At 42.7% G+C, this 27,210-nt stretch overlaps 2 protein-coding genes across 2 annotated transcripts; both read right to left on the reverse strand.

Moving 5' to 3' along the window:
- Positions 1-389: 389 nt before the first annotated feature.
- On the reverse strand, positions 390-16,299 carry LOC311222223 (Golgi pH regulator). Its single transcript, XM_084306399.1, has 14 exons — positions 16,210-16,299; positions 14,428-14,487; positions 13,472-13,575; positions 11,965-12,071; positions 10,989-11,090; positions 7,845-7,965; positions 7,479-7,559; positions 4,817-4,926; positions 3,491-3,579; positions 3,029-3,121; positions 2,594-2,689; positions 1,934-2,023; positions 1,180-1,245; positions 390-1,019 (listed from the first exon to the last, which is right to left on the reverse strand). The coding sequence occupies exons 1-14, from the start codon at positions 16,249-16,251 to the stop codon at positions 813-815; spliced, it is 1,368 nt and encodes a 455-aa protein (XP_084162525.1). The 5' UTR covers positions 16,252-16,299; the 3' UTR covers positions 390-812.
- Positions 16,300-25,804: 9,505 nt separating this feature from the next.
- Positions 25,805-27,007, reverse strand: GJA8 (gap junction protein alpha 8; the record flags this gene model as incomplete). Its single annotated transcript, XM_084306422.1, has 1 exon — positions 25,805-27,007. One exon carries the CDS (start codon positions 27,005-27,007, stop codon positions 25,805-25,807), a length of 1,203 nt encoding a protein of 400 aa, XP_084162548.1.
- Positions 27,008-27,210: the final 203 nt, after the last annotated feature.

Below are 27,210 nucleotides of genomic sequence, written 5' to 3' on the forward strand. Positions count from 1 at the left end.
GGCTACTGTATAAGAATATGCAGGTAGTGGGGAATACCAAACTTACAACATATAAGGTAAACACATTTATAACAGAGAAGGTAAACAAGGCATAGCTGTGATCTTTGACTTCAAGCTGAACTCAAGCAAACAGGAATCCAAAGCCTCTGTTCCATTTATACAGGCAGGGGAAACTAAGTTGAGATTCAGCAACAGACAGTTAAGTTCCAGCTGATAACAGCAAGTACTAACGATATACAGATGTTCCTTCAACTTCTCTCCATTTCACTTCTGCTAGGCAGTAAACCCCAGCCACTTTCTAGCTCACTTCCAAATAAATATTTCATGCTGACAAAAAACAACTCTGATGCTTGCATGAGATATTACAAAAGCTTATTTAATTCCACAGACACCCACAACCAGTTCAGGAATTATCATCCTCTGAATCCCAATTATGAGTTGCTTTTCAAAAAGAAAAATCACATTTCCTTGATGCCTTCTATGAAGATGTTCTTCTAAAACCAAGAGGTCTTATATCAGACAGCCTATTATGTAATTTCTGATCCCCCTAGATACTGGTGTACTATGGATTCCCTTTATTCCTCGGCAATGAATTATCTCACATTCAGTTGTGCGTTCCCTTTCCTTCAGGCTGTGGCACCTAAACAAAATGAGCCACAGGGCTTGATTGAAGACCTGTGGAAGTTCGAAGAGCCAGTTACACTGCTGGAATGTACAGAACAGTCATTGCTGTCTTCAAGTTTTGCAGTCCACAGGAGTTGCAGCAGTCCAGCAGAAAGGACAAAAGAGCAGTGAGTGACTGCAGTCCTTACTCAGAGGGCCATATGCTTTTCTGGAGCTTGTTTGTGTGCTAAGTAGAGAAAGAGGATACTGGATAGTGCACTAACTAGGAATATCACATCAAACCAACGATGATAGAAGTTGAACTGGAGCTCTCCCAGGACTTCTGTTATAATAGTGCGATACTCCAGAGGCATACTCATCCGAATCAGGAGCACTGATGATACAAAATACATACCCTGTAAATTAAAAAAAGATAAACTAGCAATTGTTTCACAACTGGCTATGTGGTTAAGATGGGTCAGCACATAAAGACTATTATCTCCATATATATGCACACAAATGTGTACATACACATAAAAGTATACAGGTGTTATATGTATGGTTCTGCATACTCACCATGATCTGTGCTAAAAGCAGTACAATAACATTGGAGGACTTGCTGCTGGAAATGGCATAGAAGAACTAGAAAAAAAAAGAAAGTACTGGAAATAAGTAATTCAACAATGATTCCTTACGATATCATGAAAGCAGCATGCCATTCAGTAGATTTAAAAAACAAAACAAAAACAAAAACAAAAAAAAAACAAAAAAAAAAAAAAAAAAAAAAAAAAAAACATAGGCATGTTTTTTGGAGAAGTGCCTGTACCTACTTTCAGAAACCTGCATTCTTAAACATGAATCTCCTAAGCCAGTGGCGGGCACCACATTATAGAAGTCATAAAAAGATACATTCATATTTAAGCTTAGGCACCAAAAGTCAGGTCATCATGATAAGTCACATGTCTCAAGTTAACGCCTTCCCAGTTTGATAAAAAGAACTAGCAATTCAAATTAGGCCATCTAAATACTTTTAATCACGATCTCAGCAACTTTACTAATAAAACCATGGCTATAGCATAATTTTGAACCCATGCTTACATTTAACATCACATTGAACATCTACATTTCTTCCTGAGAATAACAATAAAAACTGACTGGGGAAATACAGTGCAAAAGATGTTTTGCCTCCCTCTGCATGGATTTACATTCAGATATTAAAAACATAAATGTGTACTGAACGTTTACACAGTATATGCTCTGTCTAAAGTTAAAGACCTGATAACAGTTTTCCTCACCAAAAAACACATAAGATGGTCCTGGCCAAACCTACCTTTGTAAGTGTAATTAACAAGCCTCTGATAGAGGTGACAATGATTATTCCAACGAGAATAAAGGAAATGTGTTGAGACCAGAATTTCACCTGTATCAACAAGAGAAATACAATTAAGTCTCTAACACTAACCCCATTTACACCACATTGTATAGCTGCCAATTCTTCAGGATCTCTTTGTTTTCTAATTGTACTGATATCCATTGCAGACAAGTTTACATAACAGACATTTTCAAAATTATAATAGCAATCGATTACTTTTAACACACAAGGAATATAGATATAACATACACAAATCACAAAGAACCCTGTATTTATAGGGATAGATTTTAAAAGTGCAGACTAGGGAAAGTCTACATGTACAGGCAAATGTAATTACTCTGCAGATAAATATATTCATCTAAGCAGGGCAACTAGCATGTTTCTATTTGCCCAAAACAAGCACGCACATCACTGCCTCTCTGGCAAGACCACATCACCCTCCCAGCATAATATCAGTTTAAAAACAAAGTTCATGGTGCATTTTCCTTTCCTCTTCCATAAGTCGGAAGCCAAAGATGCATTCTCAGGGCTCTATCACTCCTACGTTATTGGCAGTATGATTTTATTTACTTAAGGTAGGAATTACTGAAAGGAGTGTAAGGATTAATAAATTCTCACATCAAACTGGATTCCCAAATAATTTACAGTGATCTCAATTCCTCTTGTGACTGGATCTGTCTTCCCCACACGGTCAAAGACGATATTGATAGTTGCCTGCAAGACAGAGATGGATTTACATTCAAACACGTACATAAAAAGTGCACCTCGCTGCTACCTGTGAGACTCTTGCTTTGCATGACTGAGGGAAGGAGCAGCTGGGTACTCTAAAAAGGTGCAAAACTACACACACCTAAGAAATACTTGTCTAAGGTTCTCCAAAAAGACAGATGCAGAGCTTTATTTAAAAAAATGTGTTATTTTCATTCAGAATTTCCAGAAGCAAGGTTTTAAGTAGACTAGAACCTTACTTAATGCAGTGCACATATAGCATAATCTATGCAGGGTATGACACTTGCATACATCCATATAAATCACAGTAAATAATTTACATACCATGAAGATTTTCCAGACACAGTAGATGGAGAAAAAGTAACCCAGAAAATTAAAATATTTTCCCTGGAAAGTTTTGGAGTACTCTATTCTCTCCTGGAGATACAAAAGGGAGGAGGGGGAAACAGAGCACAAAGAAAAGTATCATTACCATGATCATCCACAACACAACACCATACATTTTAATGGTGCACCAACAGTGGCAACTACACCTTTATCCTTCTACAGCTCTAAATTCAGAGGTTTCTGAATGACTTTAGGAACAAGGGGCATGCTCTAACGTATATCTAAACTGGAAATAAACCGTCATCAAGACCCGAAACTAAACAAACAGATTCTCACTCCACCATATCACAATATTTCAACATTCACCTACTAAACAGCTTACAATTTCCTGTAACATACATTCTCTTTCAAGCCACTCTGGCCCCCAGCGCCCATCTGGGCAGTTACTTTGGTTTGTACCTTTGTTGCATGCAGGTCAGCAGTTTCCAGAAAAAGCTGCTGACTCAGCTCTTCTAGGGCATCCACTTCTTGCTGGATAAGGGACAGATCTGGCAAACCAGCATAGTCAAGGCTAGCATACATCAGAAATTCTTAATTAAAAATAAAACATTCCCTGCCTTCACCCCATAAGCCACGTCTAATAGTCTGACTACTTTTATGATCCAGATCAGTTTTCTGATTCAGTCTTAGTGCTCCTTGCACCAAGGGTCCTAATGCACCCAAAGAAATCTCAAGGATACCTATCTTGCACAGTACTCTATTTTAAGAAGGCAAGTAACAGACAGCATTTAGGCAGTTAAACAACAAGCTCTTTATTCCTCTGCCTAGGGAACATGGTGCAGAACCAGAGCCCTCTAAGACCACTGCTCCAAAGTGATCAGTATCCCTTGTCATCAGAGTACATTATATGTCACTCTCCCATCATCTTCAAAACCAAAACCACTGCCACTGCCTAACTGCCCCAGGAAATTAGTGACTATCATGAAAAGTCTAGTAAAATAGCAAAATTTTGATTTTAACAGCCAGTGGAAAAGGAAAGGAAGAGGACTCCTTGGCCTTAAATATACAAACTGTGCACTTGAAATGGTCTGGAAAAAATTCTTGGTAGGCAATAGCAAGTTAGAGAAATACAGAGCCTTGTAATTGCTCTTGAATTCCTTCTACCCCTTTCACATGGGCAGAACAATGTCTGTTCACCTGCTCTTATCCACCTTTTTGTGAAACTGCTCATGGCTTGCCAACACAGCCAAAAAGCCAACTATGGGCTGGGTAAATTATTCCTGCACCTCAGACGGTGCTGTTGTTTTGCCCAACTATGCCACTAATTCTCCACCCTGGAAGACTGTATTTCAAGTTATGAAAAAAATATGCAAGCAGGTAAGTTGCGTGAGCCAAGGATACATCAGAACAGAAAACTTCCTCCCACTCCAGTGTTGTGACAGGGTAGACATCTGCAATGTGACACAGCAAGTGTGTACATATGTCCTGCAACCTGCTGTACACCTCGACTGTGGTAATGTAACAGCACATTTATATGGTCGGGCAGCAGCATACAACTCCCAAGTGTCTCTGTAAAACTGTGTGTTCAATCCCTGGGCAAAAGGTGAGACGATACAGTGCTAGAGAGCAAACTTCCCAGAAGCCATGAAGACTTTCACTCTGACCTTAGAATGTGTGGAAACACAAGTGCTTCATAACCCGCCTATCTACGGCTCTTCCTTTCAAAAGAAATGAAGACTTGGAGCCGCCTCCCAAGGCAGGTGCCAGCATGCAGATGAAGGATACTTTCACTGCCTGCAACAGATGTTGTAACACTTTTTATCATTCCCCAGAAGCCAGTGGGTTTGTTGTGCACTTCTCCTCTCTGGAACATTGTCCTGTGAGCCACTGCTATCCTGCAAGAACAGAAAACACAAGACTTTATTCCTAAAGTCTTTTTATAGAAAAGAAAAAAACAACAACAAAAACATCAACAACCAAAAAAAAAAACAGTTCCTCAGAAGACACTGTTAAACTAAATTCACTGCAAACAGATGCCCCCTTTTTATTTCCCTAAGCACCAATCTTGCTTCATAACATTATCTTGATTAGCTCTGGAATAGAGCCCAGATCTAATCAAGCAAGATTCAATGAGACACTTCCTAAGACTTCTATTCAGAATTCTGCTTCAACGCTTGAAGGGATTTACATCCAATTAAAAGTAAATATTCAAATGGCTTTCTCAGTCACGTGATTAGTCACTTTCTTCAAACACACGACTGTGCTAACTCAAATTTAGGAACTGAAAAAATTCTCATGCCCCTCTCTCCCCTTGGACACCTCTATCATGTTCCGCCTCCTCCAGAGAAGCGTGAGCACTGGGTGGTTTGCAGCAGCACTCTCTGATGTGCTGTCACTCACTACTAGGCTGCATGACAAGCTCTTATGAAGCAGAAACACATAAATCCATTATTGGACTGAACCACTGGACGCTCACAGTGAACTGAACATGACTTCTAAAACTCATCCAATACTACAGCAGCAGCTGCATATTGTCCCTCACACTCTCATGTGTACTGCAGCATAATTCCTAAAAGCACTGTTGGCTTCTGGCCTTGTTCACTCACATTTCTCTCTACTGAGATTTGTAAGCCAGCTATCCATCTACTCCTCAACTGAAAACTGTTCATAGGATTGTCGAGGCAATCCAGTTTGACAGTGTTTAGTCCCTTCTTTGTAGCTGCAGCCAGCATCACTAAATTTGGCACTGAGCCCTCTACAAGGTTGTTGATAAGCAGTGTAATAAAAAAATAATAATAAATCACTTCTTCACACACAGAAGAAACACCCATGGGGCACTCCTCACAGCACATATGCCCATAGACTGCAAATAACAGAGATCTAAAATAATCTAATCCCTCGCAGTAGTTGCAAAATATAAGCAATAATTGCATTTTTAATCCTTGTTATCTGTCCAGTACGTGGTTCCCCCTTTCCATCCCAAATGAACAACAGCATTGCAGCAGAACTGCATCTACGTCAAGGTGAAGTATGATACATGCGATATATCCATTTCAGGTGCTCTGATTTGACTTTGATATGAGGTAACATAAAGCAACGGTGTCACATAACTTAGGCATTCTGAACTTGAGACTTAGTTATGCAAAGTCTGCAAGGATGAGCATAAAGAACCTCCAAGGTTAAAGGCAAGTTTCTATAATGCTTCAACTGAGTACACTCAGGAAGGACAGAACAATAATTCCTGCGCAAAACGAATTAGTGAAAACAACTTTCAACAACTATCTCCAGAAAATGCTAGTCCCAGAAATCCTTACTTTTAACCCAACGTGACCCTCCCCCAGATCAGAGGTCCAAAAAATGCTGTACAAAAGAGCAGTTGGAAGCAGCACTACCCAGAAATCTTTCAGCTCCAGTGCCAGTATGTTGTTATGCTCCCAGTCAATTATATCAATCAATTAAACCTCTCCATTTAAATAAATTCTCTCTCTACTTACTGTCTCACACATCACCACACATACTGAGTTAACATTTGTTCACCACTTAACATTTCCAAAAGGGAAGAAAGAAGATATGCTTTGACTACACTTTCATATGCTAATACTGATCAGCACATATGCATGCTGGTGACTAATTCAGCAAGGTTATGCTATCTTGTAATACGTTAAAAGGTTCCATTAAAACATGAGTGCACCAAAAGTAAAGATTTGGGGGTTGTCATGAGAATTCAATGTCAGACGCACAGACCTTCAAAGAGACATGGATAATTTTATTTATTCTGTACAACTGGTAAGGTATGAAATATGCCATTTGTAACAGCACACTAAAATTCTTTTAGTGTAAATGCAAGTACATTGTTTTCTGAAAGTAGCTTTTTCACTTGGGGTGCAGGGAATAAGCTAGATCAACAACAGCAGAGTTCTGGCAGGATGCCTGTACACTACGCTACATTCACATTAGCAACGTTTTGCGAATCCACTGAACTTAACTAATATTTTTGCAAATGGCAAGGTTTATATAGCTGTGTCCACACCAGCTCACTAGTGTGCTTCAGCTTTGACCCAGAAACTTCAATATGTGTGAACTAATTGCTGTACCAAAACTGCCAGTAAGAGAGACCGACTGTGGTGGATTAAGGGTTATTTATTCATCAGGAGAGAAAAGTACATGTCTTAGACTAGTCAAGTTGCCATCAGAGAGAACTTGTCTGGGACGCCTAATCTGTGCCACTGTGGTAAGAAAGGGTGATATTAGAGCACAGGACTAGGAAGAAACCAAAGTTGCTTATGCAAAAATAAACCGTACAGCTCCCACCTCACTCAGCCACCTGATTTACTGGAACATCTAGCCCTGAGAAGACTAAAAGTTTCGGTAATTTGAAGACTACCTTACACCATGCTGACTGCAAACTCTTGAAATAAATCGTCTCATGCTACTGCTGACTTCTCACCTTTTTTTCTTGCTAACAATCATATCCATAGTCTGAAGGAGTCGTCGCTCCAAAGCGAGAATATCTGCATCTGTCACATTCCTGCAAAATGGAGACACCCAGTTAGGCCTGCTATCCCATTCCAGGGGAAACACGAATATGCTTATGGAACAAGGAAGAGAGAAACTTGTATGAATAGAACACACTCCAGTGATGGAAAATGGCAATAGCTAGAGTCAGCATACTTAGAGCATAGAAAACAAAAAGTTGTCACAAAAGCCTAAAGGATGGGAAAATGGCAACAAAACAAAACACTTCAGTCAATCCACCAGGAAAAGCAGAATAATCTCAAAAGGTGGACAAAGTATTTCACAAGGCTGCAATTACCTGAGAAAGTAGGACATGTAAGTGTATGGACAGTTGACAGCACCAAATCCTGACAGCAAAGCCATGAGTGTCACCCCAATCACACCCACGCGGCTGATGAGCTGTTCTATAGACAGAATTCCTGCGAGATGAGAAACACAACATCAATAACCAGTTGCTCTCTTCATTCTGCTCCACAGTTACACAATGTTAGGGATTGGACGGGACATTGAAAGATCATCTAATCCCCAAGTTGGTGCCTTCATGAAACAATACACATACAGAGCAGTCTAATGAAACCAGCTACCTTCACACTGCAATGACCAGAGATAATATGAAGCATAGACACAGAGTACGAAAACAAAGAGGTGACATTTTCTGATGGAGACTTTCTACCATGCTTAAAAACAGGGATGGGAAACTCAGGCTATGAGGAAGCTTCAGAGTGATCTGAAGGGGACTACCGGTCAATGCTATGGTCCTAAATTATTAAAACACTAGTGATTGGACTTTGCTGAGGTGGGAAGACAGATTATCTGCCAGACACTATGAAGCAGGCATCTTCGGCAAAGCCACTTCTGCAAAAAACAGGATTAGAATTACTAAAGGAGTTGCTCCTGGAAAATTGGCCCAAAAAAACCTCTCTGGACCATAGCGAGGAAGCCCTATCCTGCCAACCATCAGACATCCTCCCCGTATCTGCTGCAACTCGTGCTTTTAAGTCAGTAGAGGTGACCACAAAGCAGGCATTCTATCTGAGCACAAGATGAACTTTTAAACATATATTCACTAAACAGCATGAAGGTCAACCCTGTGCTGCAACCAGCAGCAAGCACTGAGATCACTTTTATTCTTCCAGCCTACACAGAGCTCCACTCATCTTCTCAGGACACAGTACCATGTGCTATTAAGCATCACTCACTTTTTAGAGAGTTCCTTATAGAGTAGCTGCTACACACAGCACATTTGGAGCTTACATGGTTGTAAAGCTGAGATGGCCAAGCGCCAAGCCGCATTTCATGCTTCAGAGAAGAGGAATAAATGATGAAAACACAGCAAAAGGTCTTGACAAAGGGAGACTGAGACACCCAGTCATGTGCAGCTGCACAGAGATTTACACCAGCTACAGAATGTGCTACAACATACTGGCCTTTTGCCCCACACACTGTCAGATAGCAGCAGTTAAAACAGAGGTGCCTTCAAAATGATACGACATTCCACCAGCTAAAGCAATGCTCCCCCATAACACTCACAGCATCCCTGCTCTTGTGATCAGGTCACATAAAACACATGCTTTATAACCTCAGATGAAGATAAGGGTCTCACACCAGTACGTAATCCAAGTAAAGAATAACCTTCTCTCTATGCTGAGCTCCCAAACTCAAGTCTACAAAGTCCTACTACACAAACTGCATATAGTCATACTACATCATCTAGGGCTCCTGACACAGAGCCCTGGTGCCCAGTGCATTTACCAGCTGCAGCACAGTGCCAACACCATCCCCAGGTAAAGCAACTCCAACTAAGGAAGCCAGTGCATGTACTTTAAAGGGCTTCCACAACAGGATCCTACACATCTGAATCAGAACAAAGCCCTGCCATTGCCTTGTCAGTACATCAGCACCCCAGCAGTATTGCAGGACAAAAAGTTCAGTATCCTTTCCTCCTAACTTCTGTCTACACCTGGCAGGATAAGGCACTGTGTAGCTGTTAAGTGGAGGTACTATCTTGTAAAGCAGAAGATAAAAAACAGAAACAAGAGAAACACTACCAGTTATGGAAATCTGCAGTCGTTACTCAATTCCACAGAACCTTTTCAGCAGTCTGAATTGGGATTACCTAAACCCTATAGCTAAACTCCCATTGGGTTATTATGTTCTGCCAAGTCAAGCTCCTTCTGCAGTTGAAGTGGATACACTTTTTTCTTGGCAACGAAACACTGTGCAGAGTGATCTGTGCTATTTACAAGCTACTGTACTTCGCTGGCAAATGACACAATTATAAAACACAGATACACACTTTCTCTTAGGTAACTTTCAGGATCACAGAGGAAAGGGTGAGCAGACTCTATAGCAATTGGTATCCTTCGATTTTTAACCTTATAAATGAGCACGAAATAAAGTAGCCTCACAAAGAATAGAGAGATTAAGCTGATGGATATCTATGCTGACAGACACGTTAACCAATTTAAGTGAAACTGCCTGAATCTTTCCTGTTGAGAAAAACACAGAAACAATTCTCTGGCACTGGGGATAATGGCAGGATAAGTTACACAGGAAATCCAGGTAACAACTAGTCCTTTCTAGGTCTAAAGCACACCCAGGTGTCCCTTACAAGACTGTAGAAAGCCTCAGTTATGCACATGCTGAAAAGATCTGTCGGGACCCCAACTATTCCAGGTCCACACAGTATCTTCACACTATAAATATTCTTGATTCCATGAGTGCAATGCAGAGATACCTAAGCTAATTCTGCATATAAATAGCTCCGGTATCCAGCAGGACTTATCAACTCACATTCTAGTACCATGCAACTGTGCTGTCTGTGGACTCAGGTGGTGTACGAAGCTGTACCGAAGCTAATATGCCCTGCCAGACACATTGCTAGCTACAGTCTAAATAGCTCTGCTGTTTGGAACTCTGCCATGTTTCATCAACTGGCCTGTCAGCCACCTATGTTAAATTGATCTGATTTCAGTCACAAAGAAAAAAAGATAATCAGACTGACAACACTCAGATGAAGGATTGCTTGTCAATTCTATTTTTAGAGTACATTAGTCTCCACAAGAAAAATAACAAGTGAAGAAAAACTGCGATCAACTTGTAACCACAAAACGTCATACGTTTTGTGGAGATGAAGGAAACTCCTCAAGAAGTACAGTGTTCCTGCAGACCTTAGGCTGTTAGGACTCATCCACTTCCCTAAAGTTTTTCTGTGGTACTGGGAGAAAACTTACGCAAATAATTCAGGTATATCCAACTACTTCTGTCTGACAACATTCAGATTCCATGTTTCAAATCAGACCGAGTTGCAAGAACTACTTTCTACAGTCCCAAATGTAGAGCTAAATTAAAGCTCTAAGACTGATTAAAGCTCCAAGATAAAGGCCAGATTAGCAAAGACTATTTTCAGGAGGAAAGGGATGAACAAGGATACGCAACTCACCGTGTTTTGGGCTGAGGATGGGAAATGGATCCCCCAGCTTCCAGAAGAAATACATGAATGTCAACCATAGAACACATGCAAAAAGTAGTTTCTGTCTGTGCACTAATGGAAAGGAAAAAACAAAAACAGCGCTTTAAAGAAGTTCATCCTTTAAGGCTTTTTCAAGCTTGCAAAATCACTAAACATTGGTCCAAAGGCTGCTTTGAACACAGGTAGCCAAAACAGGTGCCACCAGACAAACCCAGAGCTAGCAGTATGCACCCCTTCACTTCCTGCCAAACTCCTGCTCGAGACACCACCACCTTTTGAAAGAGCTAACACAGCGACACACCACTTTGGCTTTTCCCTAGGGATGCACAAAGATGCCTGTGCTGTGAACAGGGAACCACTTGGCTGCATCTTTCTTGTGAGACGCTGAACATGAAACTTGGAAACTTCATTATAATGCCAAAACCACATATTTAATACTCCCAACCTATATACCTGAGTGTGATGAGTATCAATAGCTTAAGGTTAAATGTGCATTAGCACATGGAAGAGGCCTCAACCAGACAGTAGTACACATGCAAAAAAAAAAAAAAAAAAAAAAAAAAAAAAAAAAAGGTCATGTATTGAGCTTTCCTGCCTTATTTCTTTCACCCCTTAACAGAACACAGGCTTGCCAACGTCTCCCAGGCTTGGCTGCAAGCTTAAAATTGTAAAGGAACAAATTCCAGTAACATTACTCCCAAGCACCAATCTTTGTCAAAACCCAGAAAGAAAAGCTACATGTGTTGGGGTCAGGTAAAGTATCCCCTAACTATTCAATAAATAGTTAATGCTCAGGCACTAAGTTCCACGCAGAAGTTAACTAGCTAGGAAAAAGTTAGGGGAAGAATAGAAATACAGGAATAGTGACACCTCTCTCAAAAAAAAAAATCTCACTTGTATGCATAGTCTCAAATTAGCAGCCCCATTGTGTAAACCAAGTACTCACATAATCTGATATTGCTCACAACAAAGTAACCGATGTAGAAGGGTACCATGAAGACTAGGATGAGCAAAATGACACACAGGTTCAGCTTCCAGTGAAAATATCGAGAGCTAAAACAAAGCCAAAATACAGATCAGCATGCTATAACACAGAAAATTTCTCAAAGAATCACATCTCAATGAAATTCTTGCAACTAAATCGTACGTTGGATAATATTGGCCTAGCATGTAGCATATTCTGTTGGTTTTGGTTTTTTTCCACCATACACAGCTCAAGAATGCGTATTTCAAAACTAACAACTACCCCGAAAAATCTGCTATTTTCAAAAATACTCTATTTTCTGAAGTGATTAATGCTGGTTGCATCATGATTCATCTGGTGTACTACTTGCCTAGTTGAACATTAGGTCAAAATGATGTATAAGAAATAATTAATTTTGAAATGAATGGCCGAGTCAAAAATGTCTAATTCAAATAGAAAAGATTAAAAATACTTACTGTTCACAACTTGATATGTTTCAAAGTGCATTTTTTCACATACAAGACATTGCCAAGAGTTTAAAACACACACACACACACACAATCAATACTCCTCTGACCAAAAGATATTAGCCAAATCAAGAAGATATTCATCTTGTTTGAATTGACTTTTCACTTAGTTTTCACAGAAAAATACATGTCCAGTTCCCAATACACACCCATACCCTGTTCATTCCTCAGGGAAGAAGAACATCAGAGGATCCATGTCACCTCTCCCCTAGCTAATTCAGAGGCAGACATTTTCATCTACACTGATTTCCAACCCTTTATTGAAGCTCATGAAAGCATTCTCCACAGTGATCTCTCTGACTGCAAGCTCTACAGATTAATAACGTGCAGTCAAAACTACCATTACCTTTTTATCAGTTTTGAACTTTGTGCCTTTCAACTCCTTTGATTGCTCTCTTAGCCTTGTATGATGAGAGACAATGAACAGGAATCCCAGATAACCTCTACATGTTACTGTTCTACCTTCTCTCTCCTGGTGATTTCTGAAGTACTCAGTTTTTACCAGCCCCTCTGTCAAGGGAGGATGTGCCTTTGATTCACAAAGACTGTAGTACTACATAAGCACAGTTTTCACTCCACAATTAGCTTCACATCTTATTGTTTTGACCAGTGCAAAAAAAAAGTGCTTACAGTTTTTACAGTCCTTAACATCTAAAATGTGCTCTTCAGCATGATCTGAAGTTTCACAACACTCCCATGAAAGAAACTGTTCTTTCATTTCACAAATGGAAAAAGCCAAAGATTAAAGCCTTGCTATTAGTCCACACCAATAAGTGGCTGCATGGAAAATCAGGAATTTAGGGCTTCTAGTCTCATGTTCTGACAAACAAATCCAGTCCAAATATCTTTGTTGAGTTGTTGACAATTTTCTCACAGAATTTCTGCAACCAAAATCTCATCTACCCATGAAGCTGCTGCTGAACACTAGGCAGGCTAGTCCTTCAGTCAGCTCCCAAACTCACCTGCTGTTCAGCACCCCCAAAATCTCAAAGATGATGAGCTCAAACATAGTACAAGAGAAGGCAAAAGTCACAGAGAAGATCACCTGCACAACATACTGTCGCACCTGCAATGAAGAAAATAAGCCAGAGATTTCAGGCATTTCCCTTCATAGAATGGCATCCTGATATCCCTGAGGTAAAAAAAATTAGTCACGAGGTAAAATTGCACACAACTCTTGCTTCAAGGCACCTCGCATTTTATCGAAATGGAAGAACAACAGCCTGTTAGAAATCAGAGGGCAAACCCAGAAGATGCTCAGTATTATACTGATTGAAGCTATCATCATATTTAACAGAGATGCCTTACACAGAAGGGACTTCAAGCGTGTAATGCCCTAGGGCAACTTGACTAACAATAGGCCCTTGCTATTGAGCTCCATGCTCTTTACCTTAGATTTAAAAATAAGATATGTATCAGAAAAACTTCGGGGGGTTGAAAGTGGCTTGTACTTATGCCACCTCTTGTCTAGACTATATTTTCTTACAGCTCCCTAGGGATAAGACAGTTTTGTCCCAACCAATCCTCAACAATTCAGCCATAACAAACACATCCCACCAAGGTGAAAGTTTAATTTGATTTTGACTCAGAAATTCTACAACTATGTAAGGCAAGCTTACTCAAGCAAAAGGGAAAACCTTCTATTACCCCAGGTCTTCCTCCACTTGTTTTTTTTAATTTAACAGTTTCCAATATAGAAACTCTCAGTGGCCCCAGAAAAAAATACATTTCCCTAGATACCAGGAGCCTTTTAAATACAAGCACAGAGGAAATGAAAAAGAAAGTAACTGTAAAGACAACTAGGAATAAGATAAGAGAGCTTAAAGAGAGGAAAAAGGCCAGAAGCAGTTTTAAGGATATTGCAATAAACAGGGCGTAATTTTAAGATACAGAATTGTAATGAAAGGCCCCTTCTTACCTCGTAATCTTTGAAGAGCTTGCGCATGAAGAATAGCCATCCAAATCCAAAGAACAGCACCTGCAAAAGAGGTGAAGCACTTGACATTTATATCCAGCAACTTGCAGAATATGAAGCTGCTCAACTCCTGACTGTAGATTAAAGAAATGGAAGGAACAGAGCTGAACCAACACACCCAAGCTCTACAGAAGATTAACCCTGCCATGGTACCACATAGAGAAGAATATTTTAAATATTCAACAGTAGCAGGTATAAAAGCCTATCATCTTAAAGAAGATTGAGCCAAGACAGCTTTTCTCTGTATTCCTAACTTCTCAGTACCTCAGTTCCTGGCCTGCCAGAACCTTTGCGCTGCTGTTTCTTGTTTCACACTCCTAATCTACAGAAGCAAAGTTTATAGTTTTTGCAGGAAACACAGTAATGGAGGCAAAGCAAACACCTGAATGACCACATTATGTCTCTTGCAGTGATATGCAAATCTTATAAAAAAGTCTACTTCCTTAGCATGGCACATGCATTTGATTTTTCTGGAGGGGTCTTAACACTAAATCAGACTATACTCTGACAGAATGTGGGAAAAGGGTGTTAAAAGCATCTCTATGGTAGGAAAAAGACAGTGCTGAATGGCTCAAACTTTAATCTGGAGTTGTAGAAAGCCACATAGAAAAGCTAGCTGAAGCAGGACAAGCTAATAATGCTTTGCATTTCAAAGGATCTCAGAGCACTCTCCAGGACTTAGTTATGTTTCAGAACACACCTGAGATGGACTTAACATCCCAGCCATTTTGCAGAGTTTTGCAAACTTAAAATAAATACAAATTATGCAATGCAGCCCAAACTAATTACCCTTCTTAACCCAGAAAAAGGAGCCTATGTTGTCAGGCCTTGGGTAACCACATCTATTCCTCAGAAGACTGAAAACAAGTGTAACGATTCAGAAGAACCCAATCCAAAAGAGAATTCACGATGTATTTAAGTTATCTTTGAATAAACCAAAGAGAAAAATCATTGTATGTCAGTAAGACAGCATCTGGACAGAGCACGTGGAAAGGCCAGAGCTGTCTCCCCGTGAAGGCAGGGCACTTTCAAAGACAAAAATTTAGGGATGCATGTAGGTGATTTCCTCGTGCATGAGAGGCAACTGGATGCCAGCAGTGGCACAGCAGAACACAGTGTAGATGTAGATTTCAGATGTATAGCTTAGTGATACAGTTTAGTGAAGGACTTGTTAACGTTAGGTCAGAGGTTGGACTAGGTGATCTCAGAGGTCTCTTCCAACCTAGCCGATTCTGTGATCTACAAGCAAGGAACTCCTGGAGGGCTGGGCGAGCACCACCAGGCTCATTGCCCTGAGAACAAAACTGGGCTAGGACTGAGGCCTGGAGACTGACAGCAGGTAGCACAGCTGGTTGGAGAGGGCTGCAGGCGCTGACAGGAAAATGACGAGAAAAGGCAATTTATTGCACGAGCCCCCTGTAAGCCAAAGCATGGTAACACGGTCATATTCACATACAGACGATCCACATTTAACAGCTGGGGAGGAGAAAGGAGAGGAAAACTTATAAATAAATAAACGAAGTAGAGCAAAGAGATGAGCAACAACGCTAACGTATGACATTATACACCAGTATCAGGCTGAGGAAGAGACGGCGGCCACCACTGCGCACGCGCGCCCTCGCGCCCCGCCCACTCCCCCCCAGAGTCCCAACGGCCGCTTCCGCAGGCGGCCCGGCCCGTCGCGGCCCGGCCGGCTCAGCGCCCCCCTTCCGCCCGCCCCGCTACCTGGGAGGTGACCATGATGGCGGAGTCGATGAGGAAGCTCATGGCGGACCCCGCGCCGCCGCCGGCCGCCGCCCCGCTCCCGGCACCGCGCTCCTGCCGCTGGCTGCAGCGCGCAGGCCCGGGGAAGGGTGAAGGGGCGGGGCGAGGGCGAGAAGCCGCCCCCCGCCCGGGGAGAGGGTGTGGGGAGTGCCTCGGGACGCGGGCAGCCACCCCGCGCTGAAAGCCTCCTCGAAACTGATGATGGGGATGTTAAAAAGAAAGATAATAAAAACAAGTGGAATAAAGTTGGTTATAATAAAGAAAAATAAAAATAGTAAAACTTTAAAATGCGTGTCCCTCACGTTTCTCCTCGGGGGAAGCGGTCCCGCCAAAGATGGCGCCCCTGGGCAGAGCCCACGCAGCCCCGTCCCCAGCTGGGGAGCAGGGGGTGAGTGTGAGCTGGGCGCTTGCTGCAGGCAGCATTAGAGCCCACAGCCAGGCACTGAGTTACTTCCCTGCCTGCATCCTGCCCGCTGGCGGAGGTGCCTGTCTGCCCCCAAGAAGTGCATGAAGGAGCCGAGGGAAAGGGACTCCGTGCAAGGGCGATGGTGGCCAGTGTCAGGGGCGAGGCCTGTGCAGCTGCATGGCGCCGTGTCCCGCGTCCGGCCCTTCCCGCTGCAACCCCAGCCAGGGGTGGCGGTCAGGCCTCGCAGCGTTGCTGTCAAGGAACGGGGCCAGAAGGGAAGCAGAAGTTCAAACAGGGAATTTCCTGATGCCTATCGGTGTGAGATCCAATCCTTCATGTCACGGTCCTGCCCTTGTTTGAACCTAGTGGTGTTTGTGAATTTTTTTCCCTCTTAAAAATATGCCTGACTTTTGCCACTCAAAACTGACTATGGTTGGGGTAGTAAATCACAGGGGAAGAGAGGGAATAAAGCAGGGCAAGTCGGGAGTTCAACAAAGCACGGAACACTTGCTGACTGAAAATCAGGAACCTTTATTCATTACAACTCATTTCACTAGGAAAATGGTTCTGCATTTGGTTGTGTTGAGTCACCGGATTAGTCCCACAGTCTCTGATAGTTTGGCTTTCTGTCTTGCTGTCAGTCATCTTGTTTTGAAATCTGTCTCGTTGTCTACAGCAGTGCAAAGAGAAAAAAAGCATTCACCTTTCATAGGGAAATGAACTGAGGGAGCACATTACTCTATCTGATCTGAGGCCCTTTTTTACAGCTTCTGGTATTGCTGCCAATTAATGTCAAGCTGAGATCAGAACTTCCCCATTTGTTCTTCTGTGCCTATTGCTTAGAAATTGATCTTTCCTAAAGTGATGAGCCTGTTGAGCTTGGAGGGACCTGTGGTGGCTCTGTTCTGCACTGGCGGGTTGTGGGGCAAGGTTGCTTGCTTGGTTGGTTGGTTTCTAAAGACAGAAATTAAATGGAAATCTTGTAAAAAAAATAAACTGTTCAAAGCCAAATTCTGGTCTTGTTTAACCTTGGCAATTCTGCTCATTTCAAAACAAGGGGAAAAAACAAGGTAGAGTTTGGCCATAGCTCATTAAACTTTCTTCATTGTGTGTATTTATAAATAGGCTTGAAACATGTCTGTGCTAAGCCGTAAATTACTAATCCCTGAGCCTTGGGAGAAACACACAGGGAAGAACATGATTCCTGTTGGAAACCCTCACATCCACCCCTCCACCCCTGCCCCAGGGCCTCTCCTGTAGGAAGACAAAAAGTTTAAAAGGCAAATAGGAAATTTATTCCATGTCGCTCCTCCTTCGACAGCCACGGGCATGCGTGTGTGGGGAGAAGAGTCCGTGGCACGTCACGGACACAAAGGCAGCTTCCCAGCTGTGACAGGCCAGTAGTTTCACCAGGCACAATATTGATGAAGGTGCCTGGAGTGGCAAGGCAGCAGCCGAGGAAGGAAGGCTGTTCAGTGCATTTCAGGCTTGTGCTTAGCTCCATCTTTTATTCTTCCACATATTGAAGTGTGAATGTGGGAATTTTATGTTCAGTTCATAGCGGGAACTAGATTGAAGTCTTTCAAGTAAAACGGAAAGGTGGAGCATATTGAATTAAAACAGTTTGTTGGGCTGGAGTATATTTAGAGATAGCATAGGTTTCCAGAAGGTGCTACAGGGCATATTCGTGACAAATAGGCTTAGCTGGCAGCTGGCCATCCATTTTGTTTTATTTTCTCTCCAGAGCTTTTCATAAACAGGAGCTCTGAAGCTGCGAGTAATCTGACATCATTCTGATTTCTGAATTTCTTTTGAATTTATTTGTGGTGAGTTCTGGGTCTTGATTCTCACCAGCAATAGATGAATTCCTTTGTGGGGTTGTCTATGGCTTTTCTTTGAAATAATATATGTATGAAGAAATGCCTGAGAGTTTTTGTCCCAGCAATTCTTCATACTCCCTGGTTGAAGGATTTGGAAAAAAAAAATAAAAATTACCTACACTAGCTCCTCTTCTTGGTTCTGCCAGATAAACCCAGGATCTAGGACTTAAAAGTTAAATTATTTTAATGTCACTGACCTTCTTAAAATCCAGTGATACCAGATCTGATAATGGGCAGGTAATTCATTGCTTACTTTGTCTTGCTATACCCTTGCCATGAGACTATGAGACTTGCCATGAGACTAAGACTATGAGCTCACGGGCCTCTTAGCATCAGCATTCGTCTGCAGCTGCCCCTCAGCTGGTGCCCTGAGCTGAACCTGGGGTTCCCTGCTGCCCTCCTGCAGGGACTGTGCTCAGCAGCTGCTTGCAGTCCAGGATTTTTTTGTGTGCTCATTTATTGAGCACTGAAACCCAATGAAACTGGGTTTCATTGTTCTGGTCATCTTTCCATCCAGCTCTCCCCTGGACTTCAAAGAAACTCAGTAGGAGCCAACTTTTCTGTTTAATGTTTCTCCATAAATTCTTTGCTGTGTTGACTTATGTTTTCTGGTAGGCTATTCCATGATTTTTTCCAAGCAATATAGCCTTTCCTCCTAGGGAGAAAAAAAAAAAAAAAAAAAGCTTGTTTTGCTTTAACTGGGCTAGGCTGGATCCAGCAAGGCGAAGGCCAGCAGTCTTTGTTTTTTCAAAATGTTCTGTCAGTAGCTCTGTAATCACCTTTTCTATTCAGTTCTATTTCATCGCCGATCAGCAAGCTTTAAAATGCACAGTTTTTTTGTTGACAGTACACTAAAATGCAGTCCTCTACACTTTCAGATGGATTTAAAGGCACGGTTGATACTGAAGTACTGGAGCTAGCAAGGTCTAAGCCCCTTATATTTCTTTGAGTTTCTCAGTTGACAAGTTTACTCATATATTCCTAATTTGCAGTGGTCTTTCCAAACCAGTTACAGGACACATGGTTCTGGCCCCCTGGGGCTTCTCTAGCTACCAAACACTGTTTGGTTGTGTTTGTGCATTGGCCTCTGCTATGATTAGTTGGGATTGCCGGCTGAGACAACGCAAGCAAGCTCTATCAGAGCACCCCAGAGAGGCAGAAAATGCCCCACCCATCTGGTTCACTACACAGTGGCTTCGCTGAGTTTTTGGCCTCTGGTGGGATAGGTAGTTGAGGCTGGAAGGAGGCAGCTGGTCCAACCTCCAGCTCAATGCAGCACCAATTTCAAAGTCAGACCAGTCAGGCTTCTTACTCTAAGGATGGAAAGCCCACCATGACTCTGGGCACCTGTTTCACTGCTGAACCCCTCTCCACCTGAACATTTTTTTTCTTGTCAGAATTTTTAGTCAAAATTTTCCTTGCTGTTACTTGTGATCATTGCCTCTGACCCTTTGCTGTGCATCTCTGTGGAAAGTCTGGCTCCATCTTCCCTGTAATTCCCCATCAGGTAGCTGAAGACAGCCATGAGGGCTCCCCATCCCGTTAGCCCTCTCCTCTCTAGGCTTCGAACTGTCTGTTAGGACAGCTGAAAGAACAAATTGCTGAGAGAAAAACTTGCATTGGTGATAGAGACACGAGTCTTGCCCATTCTACTGAAATAGGTTTATGCCAAGCTAGTTGCAAGGAAAGAACTGTGTGCCAGGCTATGTCTTGGCAAGCCAACACACATTTATTTGCCATGGTTGCTACCCAACTGTATAATCACATTTGGTGTTGGCAAAAAGCCTTTCCTGAGCCCTGTTAAAAGGTGTAGCACACACAGAACCTAAGAAATGGTGCTATCATTCTGTCTGGGGAAAAAATAAAAAAATTAAAAAAATAAAGAGTCCCATACTTAGACGACTCCCCTGATTTTGGTATGCTCATCCAGCCCTGGCCCTCAGGAAATCTGGCACCATATGCCATTTTATCACAGCAGCCTTAGGCTTATGGGAAGGCTTTAGTCTAGTTTTCATGGGTATTCCTGTCTTTATTAAACAAAACTGCGCTTAGGCTGGGATTATTCTCAGTTGTACGCCTGAAAAGCCATTTTCTATACAAACCAGCAATCTGCCACTTTTTTCAGCATTGTGTGACATGGCTGCTCTCTCAATGTAAAACTGCACAGTCAGTGAGTTACCGAGTGACTGGCAGGAGTGACTGGACTTTCCTCCCTCAGTAAGTAGATTTCAGACCCACTGAAACATGAAGACATGAAGAGCAGAATTCCCCTCAAATCCCTCCCATCCTACAGAAGTAATCTGTACTTCATCATTCTTTTCAGTGCTAAGAGATTGTTGATATCTATCTCACTTATTGGAAATAATGTGTAATATGACAATTTTTGTGTTTTTACGTTCACGAAGGGTGTTTCTTCCTGCATGCCACGAGCAATTGTAAACTCTTCCATAGAGTTTCTTCCACAGAGATTCTGAAAAAAATCACTTGAAATTTGCATCGAGTGGTTTTAAAGAGAAGCCCAGCAATATGATGCATTATACAACCCTCTCCCAGATGCCTTGTGAGGCCCTCAAAGTTGCCAAAGCTCCACCAACTTGCACCCCCCTCCAGAATCTGGCTTATTTAAGCATAGGTGTTGCCACAGAATGATGCTGGGATGGACAGGAGGGGTCCGTGGAACCTCACTGTCACTATGACTTCATACAGCCAAGCCAAGGCTAAGGTGGGAGAAATGGGTGGGGAATCAGCAGAGTCTTCTCCATTCATGGCAAGTCCACATCGGTGTTAATGTTGTCAGTGCAATGCAGTGTTTGCATTTTCAAAGTACCACCTTTCTTAGTCAAGGAGTCATATTAACCAAGTGAGAAGTTCTGGCAGGAAATAACAAGGATACAATGCATTTCAGCAGTGCTTTTCATCAGATCATTCCTACTTACTTTACAAACAGAATTAAAGAAGCCTCACAACATCCCTGTGAGGTAGGTGGAAATTCTTACACCCATTTTACAGGTGGAAAAAGCAGGCACCGAGAGGTAAAGTGATTATCACAGCAAGTCAGTAGCAGAGCTGGAAATAAATCTAAGATCATTATCCTAGGTCCACTGCTCTAGACACTAAGAACACCAACTCCCACATGCTATCGTAAGCTAACACTACCTTTCTCTTCTACTTTCACCTCCTTTGGTGAATTTGACACTTGCATCTTGTGCTCCTTCCAGAGAGCCACGTGATCAGTTAATGATGTATTTGCACAGGGAGTCAAGGGGGTAGTACATACCTTTAAATGATCCAGGCATGACTCGTTGTCCAGTGACTTTCCCCTTCCCAAGATAATTTTCCCTGTTCTCTCTCTATATATGTTTTGCTTAATTATTTTTGAATACACTGAATCCACAGCTCTGAGGCTGCTACGCAACTTCACTAGCAATTTCTTGAATAAATGATTAAATTTGTCTCACTGAGGGTGGAATAAAACACATTTATATGCTATCACATTCAGAAATAATCCTTTGCTCATCTGTAGGGCTTTCCATCCAAGGACCTCCCATCCTATTACTAACACAATATATTGAGCCTCACATCATCTTCGTGAGGTAGAAAAATGATTCCCAATTGTACAAGAAGGAAGAATGACTTGCTGACAGTCCCACGGTGATTTCACTGCAGAGATGAGGCTGAACACCATAAAACCTGACTATTAGTTCCCTGCCCAGTTTGCTGAGAAGTGCTGCTTTGATGCCGTGGCTCATACTTGGCAGCTGCAGCTTCTTCAGCAGCCTGGCAGGGCACTCGAAAATTGGCTTGAAAGAAATCAACAAGCAGCTGACGGGATGCAGGAGGAAAACATTGGCTTAATTCATTGCACTGTCATGACCTGGAGGAAGAAATGAGCTTTCCTGTGGCAGCTGTGAAAGAACTACAGAGTGTCCATTCAGTATGTTGCATGTAGTGTATTCTACCGAGGCACTCCACTGAAAAAGAATGACATACTCAACATCTTGTGATTAAAGACTGGATTGTCTGACAGCCATATTATGAACCATAAACCTCTGATGAATAAGCACTCATCTCTAAGTAGTCCAATGATCTAATGAAGGTAGGCATGTCAGAGGTCAGGAACAGGGATGGTTATTAAAATATTTTGCAAGTATAAGGACTTTTCATGTAATTAGAAGGAAATGGGGGTTGGGGGGATGTTCATCTACTCTGGTAAATTGGTATCTGGAAGGGTCAGATGTTCTGAAGAAAGTAGAAGATACCTCACACTGAATGGTTACAGGTTACTCTCTCCCTACAGGGAAATGTGTTTCCAACACCCTTCAATGAGTAGGATCTTTTATGATCAGAACTATTACAACTCTCTTTTACCATCTCTGTGAAGAAAAAAATAAAATGTAATGCATCCCATCTAGTACAAATGCGGTGGTTTTGCTGTTCATCTAAATCATTGCTCTTTCTGGGATTCTAGCAGAGTGTTGGACACAATGGAATCTTTTCATAGAATCACAGAATGGGTTGAGTTGGAAGGGACCTTAAAGCCCATTCAGTTCCGTGCCCCAACCATGGGCAGGGACACCTCCCACCAGCCCAGGTTGCCCAAAGCCCCATCCAGCCTGGCCTTGAGCACCTCCAGGGATGGGGCATCCACAGCTTCTCTGGGCAGCCTGGGACAGGGCCTCACCTCCATCACAGTAAAGAATTTCTTTCTAATACCTAATCTAAACCTACCCTCCTTTAGATTAAAGCTATTACCCCTTGTCCTGTCACTACACCTCCTGACAAGGAGTCCCTCCCCAGCTTTCCTGTAGGCCCCCTTTATGTACTGGAAGGCCGCTATAAGTTCTCCCTGGAGCCTTCTCTTCTCCAGGCCGAACAGCCCAACTCTCTCAGCCTGTCTTCATAGGAGAGGTGCTCCAACCCTGTGATCACCTTCACGGTCCTCCTCTGGCCTCACTCCAACAAGTCCATGTCCTTCTTCTGTTGGAGGCCCCAGAGCTGAATGCACTTTTCCTTCTAAAAAACTCTTTTCTCACTTTAGTTTTGCCAGGTGTCTTTGTGTTTACTATTCTCGTTTCTGTAGTAAAAGAATGAGTAAATGGTAGCCTCCAAATTCTCCCCCTGCATGTTCCTTCACATATCTTGCTTTGCCATATCTTTTCCCAAAACTGAGGAGGTACCTTCCAGTCTTCTGTCACAAGGATGTCTCTCTTAAAAACCTAGCAGCCTTTCTCAAAGGAGCAAAGATTATGACCACGGGCTGCAAACCTTGGGAAAATACACAGTCCCAAGGGGAGCAAAAGGATTAATAGTGTAAAAAATACATGGCACTGCTATGGTGCTGAAGAATCCCAATGCACCCTACAAACTTTCTACATATGTACAGCTTATTACTTCACACATCAGTGAAGTTCAGCCACCTTTGTGCTAGAACATGGCAGCTGCGAAACAAGGAGTGGGACCTCCACCGAGCAGGTTACATCAGTGACAAAGGTGATTGTACCAGGGGTCGCCTGGGCTGGGACGCAGTAGAGCAGGACAGCTCGTGTGAGTCCAAGCCCACCCGAGACCCATCTCAGACACCCGTTTGACTTCAGTGGGCTTTGAGTCAGCCCTGCTACAATGGGAGTCGGCAGGGGTCTTTTCTAGCTAATGTCAGGATGAGTTTTATGCATTGTGCCAAAGACTGTTTTTTTTCCTGACCTGGATTAGAGCCTGCCCTGGGAACAATGGAATGGGCTGCAGCCCAGCAGAAAGAATTCGCTGAGCTGGCAGGGTCTGAGGTTTGCAGAGCAGAGCAAATGAGAGTGCATACCTGCACTTTTCTGGCATGAGGCTCAGTTTTAGGAGGGACACAGCTGGTAACCTAAAGCTTTTAAATGTACTGCTGCACTGTCCCAACCCAAAGGTGCTGCTGCAGTCGTAAAAATAAAAATCCACAGACATTTAAACATTTGCAAGCACATGCTTTTCTGCCTTTTGTAACCAAAAAGATTTATCGAGGCTCTGAGAGTTCTGCACAGACCTGTTGGCACAAGAGGTCTAAATGATCTTTTGAAAGGTCTTGTTTTATTCAAGACTTTGGCCTTTTATGTTGAAGTAGACCACTGGATGGCTCCAGTCTGTCAAATTAAAAACAAAGGATGTCAAAAGACTATTATCATATCAGACTTTTCAAACTTGAACAACCAGTTTTGTATTCAGAGGTTTAAATTGTCACATAGTCACCCAGACCTGTGGTTTAGGTTCACAGGTGCCTTCAGGACACCATACCTGAGATTTGCTGAGTGCCTGTAAGTCTGGGAGCTCCAGGAACTGAGCACATGTCAGGATCGTGTCGTGAAGGCTTGTATTTGGTTTCGTGCTCAGGGGACTGTAGCTGTCCCTCCTTTCACAGAAAACTTCCCACGCTTGCTTTGCTAAATCGAGTTTCAGACCTTTAAGTCACAGGACTACAAGTAAAAAATATATCACTTGAATTTATTCTTCCCAGTACTCTGAAGTAGGCTTGGGCTGGATGACCCTCTTGGGAACAAATAATCCATCTGTGGGCATCTGCTAAATCCTAGAAGAGAGCTAGTGTTAACCTTGCCCACTGTCACTATCACTTGAAGAGTAAAAATATTTTTGAAAAAAAGGAAAAATATTTTTACCTAACTCAAATTTGCATGTATAAACAAGTTGTGGACATTTTTGGCATTTTCTTTCTGAATAGAGAGGGGAAATAGTGCTTACTGTTATAGTGTGGTGATGCTAAACACAGAATTCACTTTGTTAATTAAATAAATGCAATTCCATGCCAACGGTGAAGGGGAGATCTGCTCAGTATGCAATAGGTGAAAACAAAAAGAGAAATACTAGATATGGTCGTGTATCAGCTGTCCCCCTACCTGGCTGGCTCATGAGACAGATCCTCCCCATGTTCCTAGAAAAATTTGGAACACAAAGCTTCCAGTAAGTACATTCACAGTGGTGGCATTTGGGTTTCACTGCTACATTTGGTCTTAAAAGATATCAGTTATGTTTACAGCATCAATATTACTGTAAGGATTGAGCTGGCATGTGGAAACAGGGAAAATGTTTTTTTTTTCAAATGGACATATAGGGCAAATAAGGCACAGTTACCATGATAGTACCTTTCCAGTTGAGAATCTCAAGCAGAAATAATATTCAAATGACCATTTAGCACTTTGCCTAAAATAACTTTTGATTCTTTCTCTCTTCTTTTCTTTTACTCCTTTTCCTTTTCATGTGCTCCCCGTATCCTGTACCCTCATACAGTCAAATCATCTGACCTGGCCCGGCTGCTGGCTTTACTTAGCCTGCTGAGAGGTCTCATATCAGTGGCGAGTTCAGCAGGTGCTGAAGGCCCTTCCACTTCATCGCTCGCCACCTCCTCCTCTGCTTTCTTCACCCCTGGCTCTTCCTGAGGTCCTGGCTGTTCCTCTTCTTGTTCTTCTTCCTCCTCTGCTCTTACCTTCTCCTGTTCCGGTTCCTTTGCTTGTGCATATGATGGTAACCTCTCATCAAATGCCCTGGAGAGATCTTCCAGTGGCCCCATCCCAATCTTCTCCTCGAACTCATTGAAGGCAGACGGAAGGGGACTGGGCTCAACTCCTACTTCTGTGAGAGGGAAATAGTGGGACACTGGCTTCTCTTCTTCTAGCAGCTTGTAGCCTTTGGCCTTGGAGATGGAGGAGACTGTGATGGCATGGAGGGGCTTCTCTGGCACCTCCCCCACTTGCTCCTCTGCTGGTCTTCTCAGAGCCTTCCGGATCCTTTTCAGGATCAGGTGACTGATCTCCACCAGGTTGAGGAAAAGGGACACAGAAGCCACCACCAGCATGAACATAATAAAGATGGTCTTCTCTGTGGGCCTGGAGACAAAACAGTCCACAAGATTAGGACAGGGCCACCGCCCACAGCGGTAAAGGGGGAGAATTCGGAAGCCGTAGAGGAAATATTGGCCAACTATGAAACCCACTTCAAAAAGCATTTTGAAAATGATGTGGGAGATGTAGGTTCTTAGGAGGGTCCCCTCCAGGCGAAACTTCTTCGTCCCATCAGGGTTGTTGCCTTTGTTTTGATTTGGAGCCAGGGGCAGCTTCTCTTCATCCACCTCAGCTTGCTGCCGCCTCTCAGCTTCCTCCCTCTCTTTCCTCTTCTCCTCCATGCGGACATGGTGCACCGCATGCCCAAAGTACACTAGCGAAGGTGTGGATACAAAAATGATCTGTAGGACCCAGAGCCGGATGTGGGAGATGGGGAAGGCCTCATCATAACAGACGTTCTCACAACCAGGTTGCTGGGTGTTGCACACGAAGTCTGACTGCTCGTCTCCCCATACGAGTTCGGCAGCTGTCCCCAGGATCAGGATGCGGAAAATGAAGAGCACTGTGAGCCAAACTCTCCCGATGACAGTGGACTGCTCATTCACCTGCTCTAAAATGTTCCCCAAGAAACTCCAGTCACCCATTTCTTACTGTCTAAGGAAAGAAAAAAGAAAGAGAATGACCACAAGTTATGCTAATGTTTTCCCACTGATGCCTGTTGTTGCTTTCAACTAGTATTTCCCTAACATGCTTTGGAAACAGAAAGAAGGATTCTTGCTTGCCCTGATCACAACGATTTATTAGCAGGAGAAGTTCTGAGAAGCCAGAGCAAACTGCTTACCAAATT

Source organism: Netta rufina (assembly GCF_964035555.1).
Source record: "Netta rufina genome assembly, chromosome: 1".
Taxonomy (NCBI): domain Eukaryota; kingdom Metazoa; phylum Chordata; class Aves; order Anseriformes; family Anatidae; genus Netta; species Netta rufina.

Coding starts and splice junctions, on each gene's coding strand:
- LOC311222223 (XM_084306399.1), bottom strand. CDS start 16,251: ATGAGCTTCCTCATCGACTCCGCCATCATGGTCACCTCCCAG. Junction 13,576..14,427: donor AGCTCTTCAAAGATTACGAG/GTAAGAAGGGGC, acceptor TCTTCATTGCAG/GTGCGACAGTATGTTGTGCA. Junction 1,246..1,933: donor TGTTAATTACACTTACAAAG/GTAGGTTTGGCC, acceptor TTTTTTTTCTAG/TTCTTCTATGCCATTTCCAG.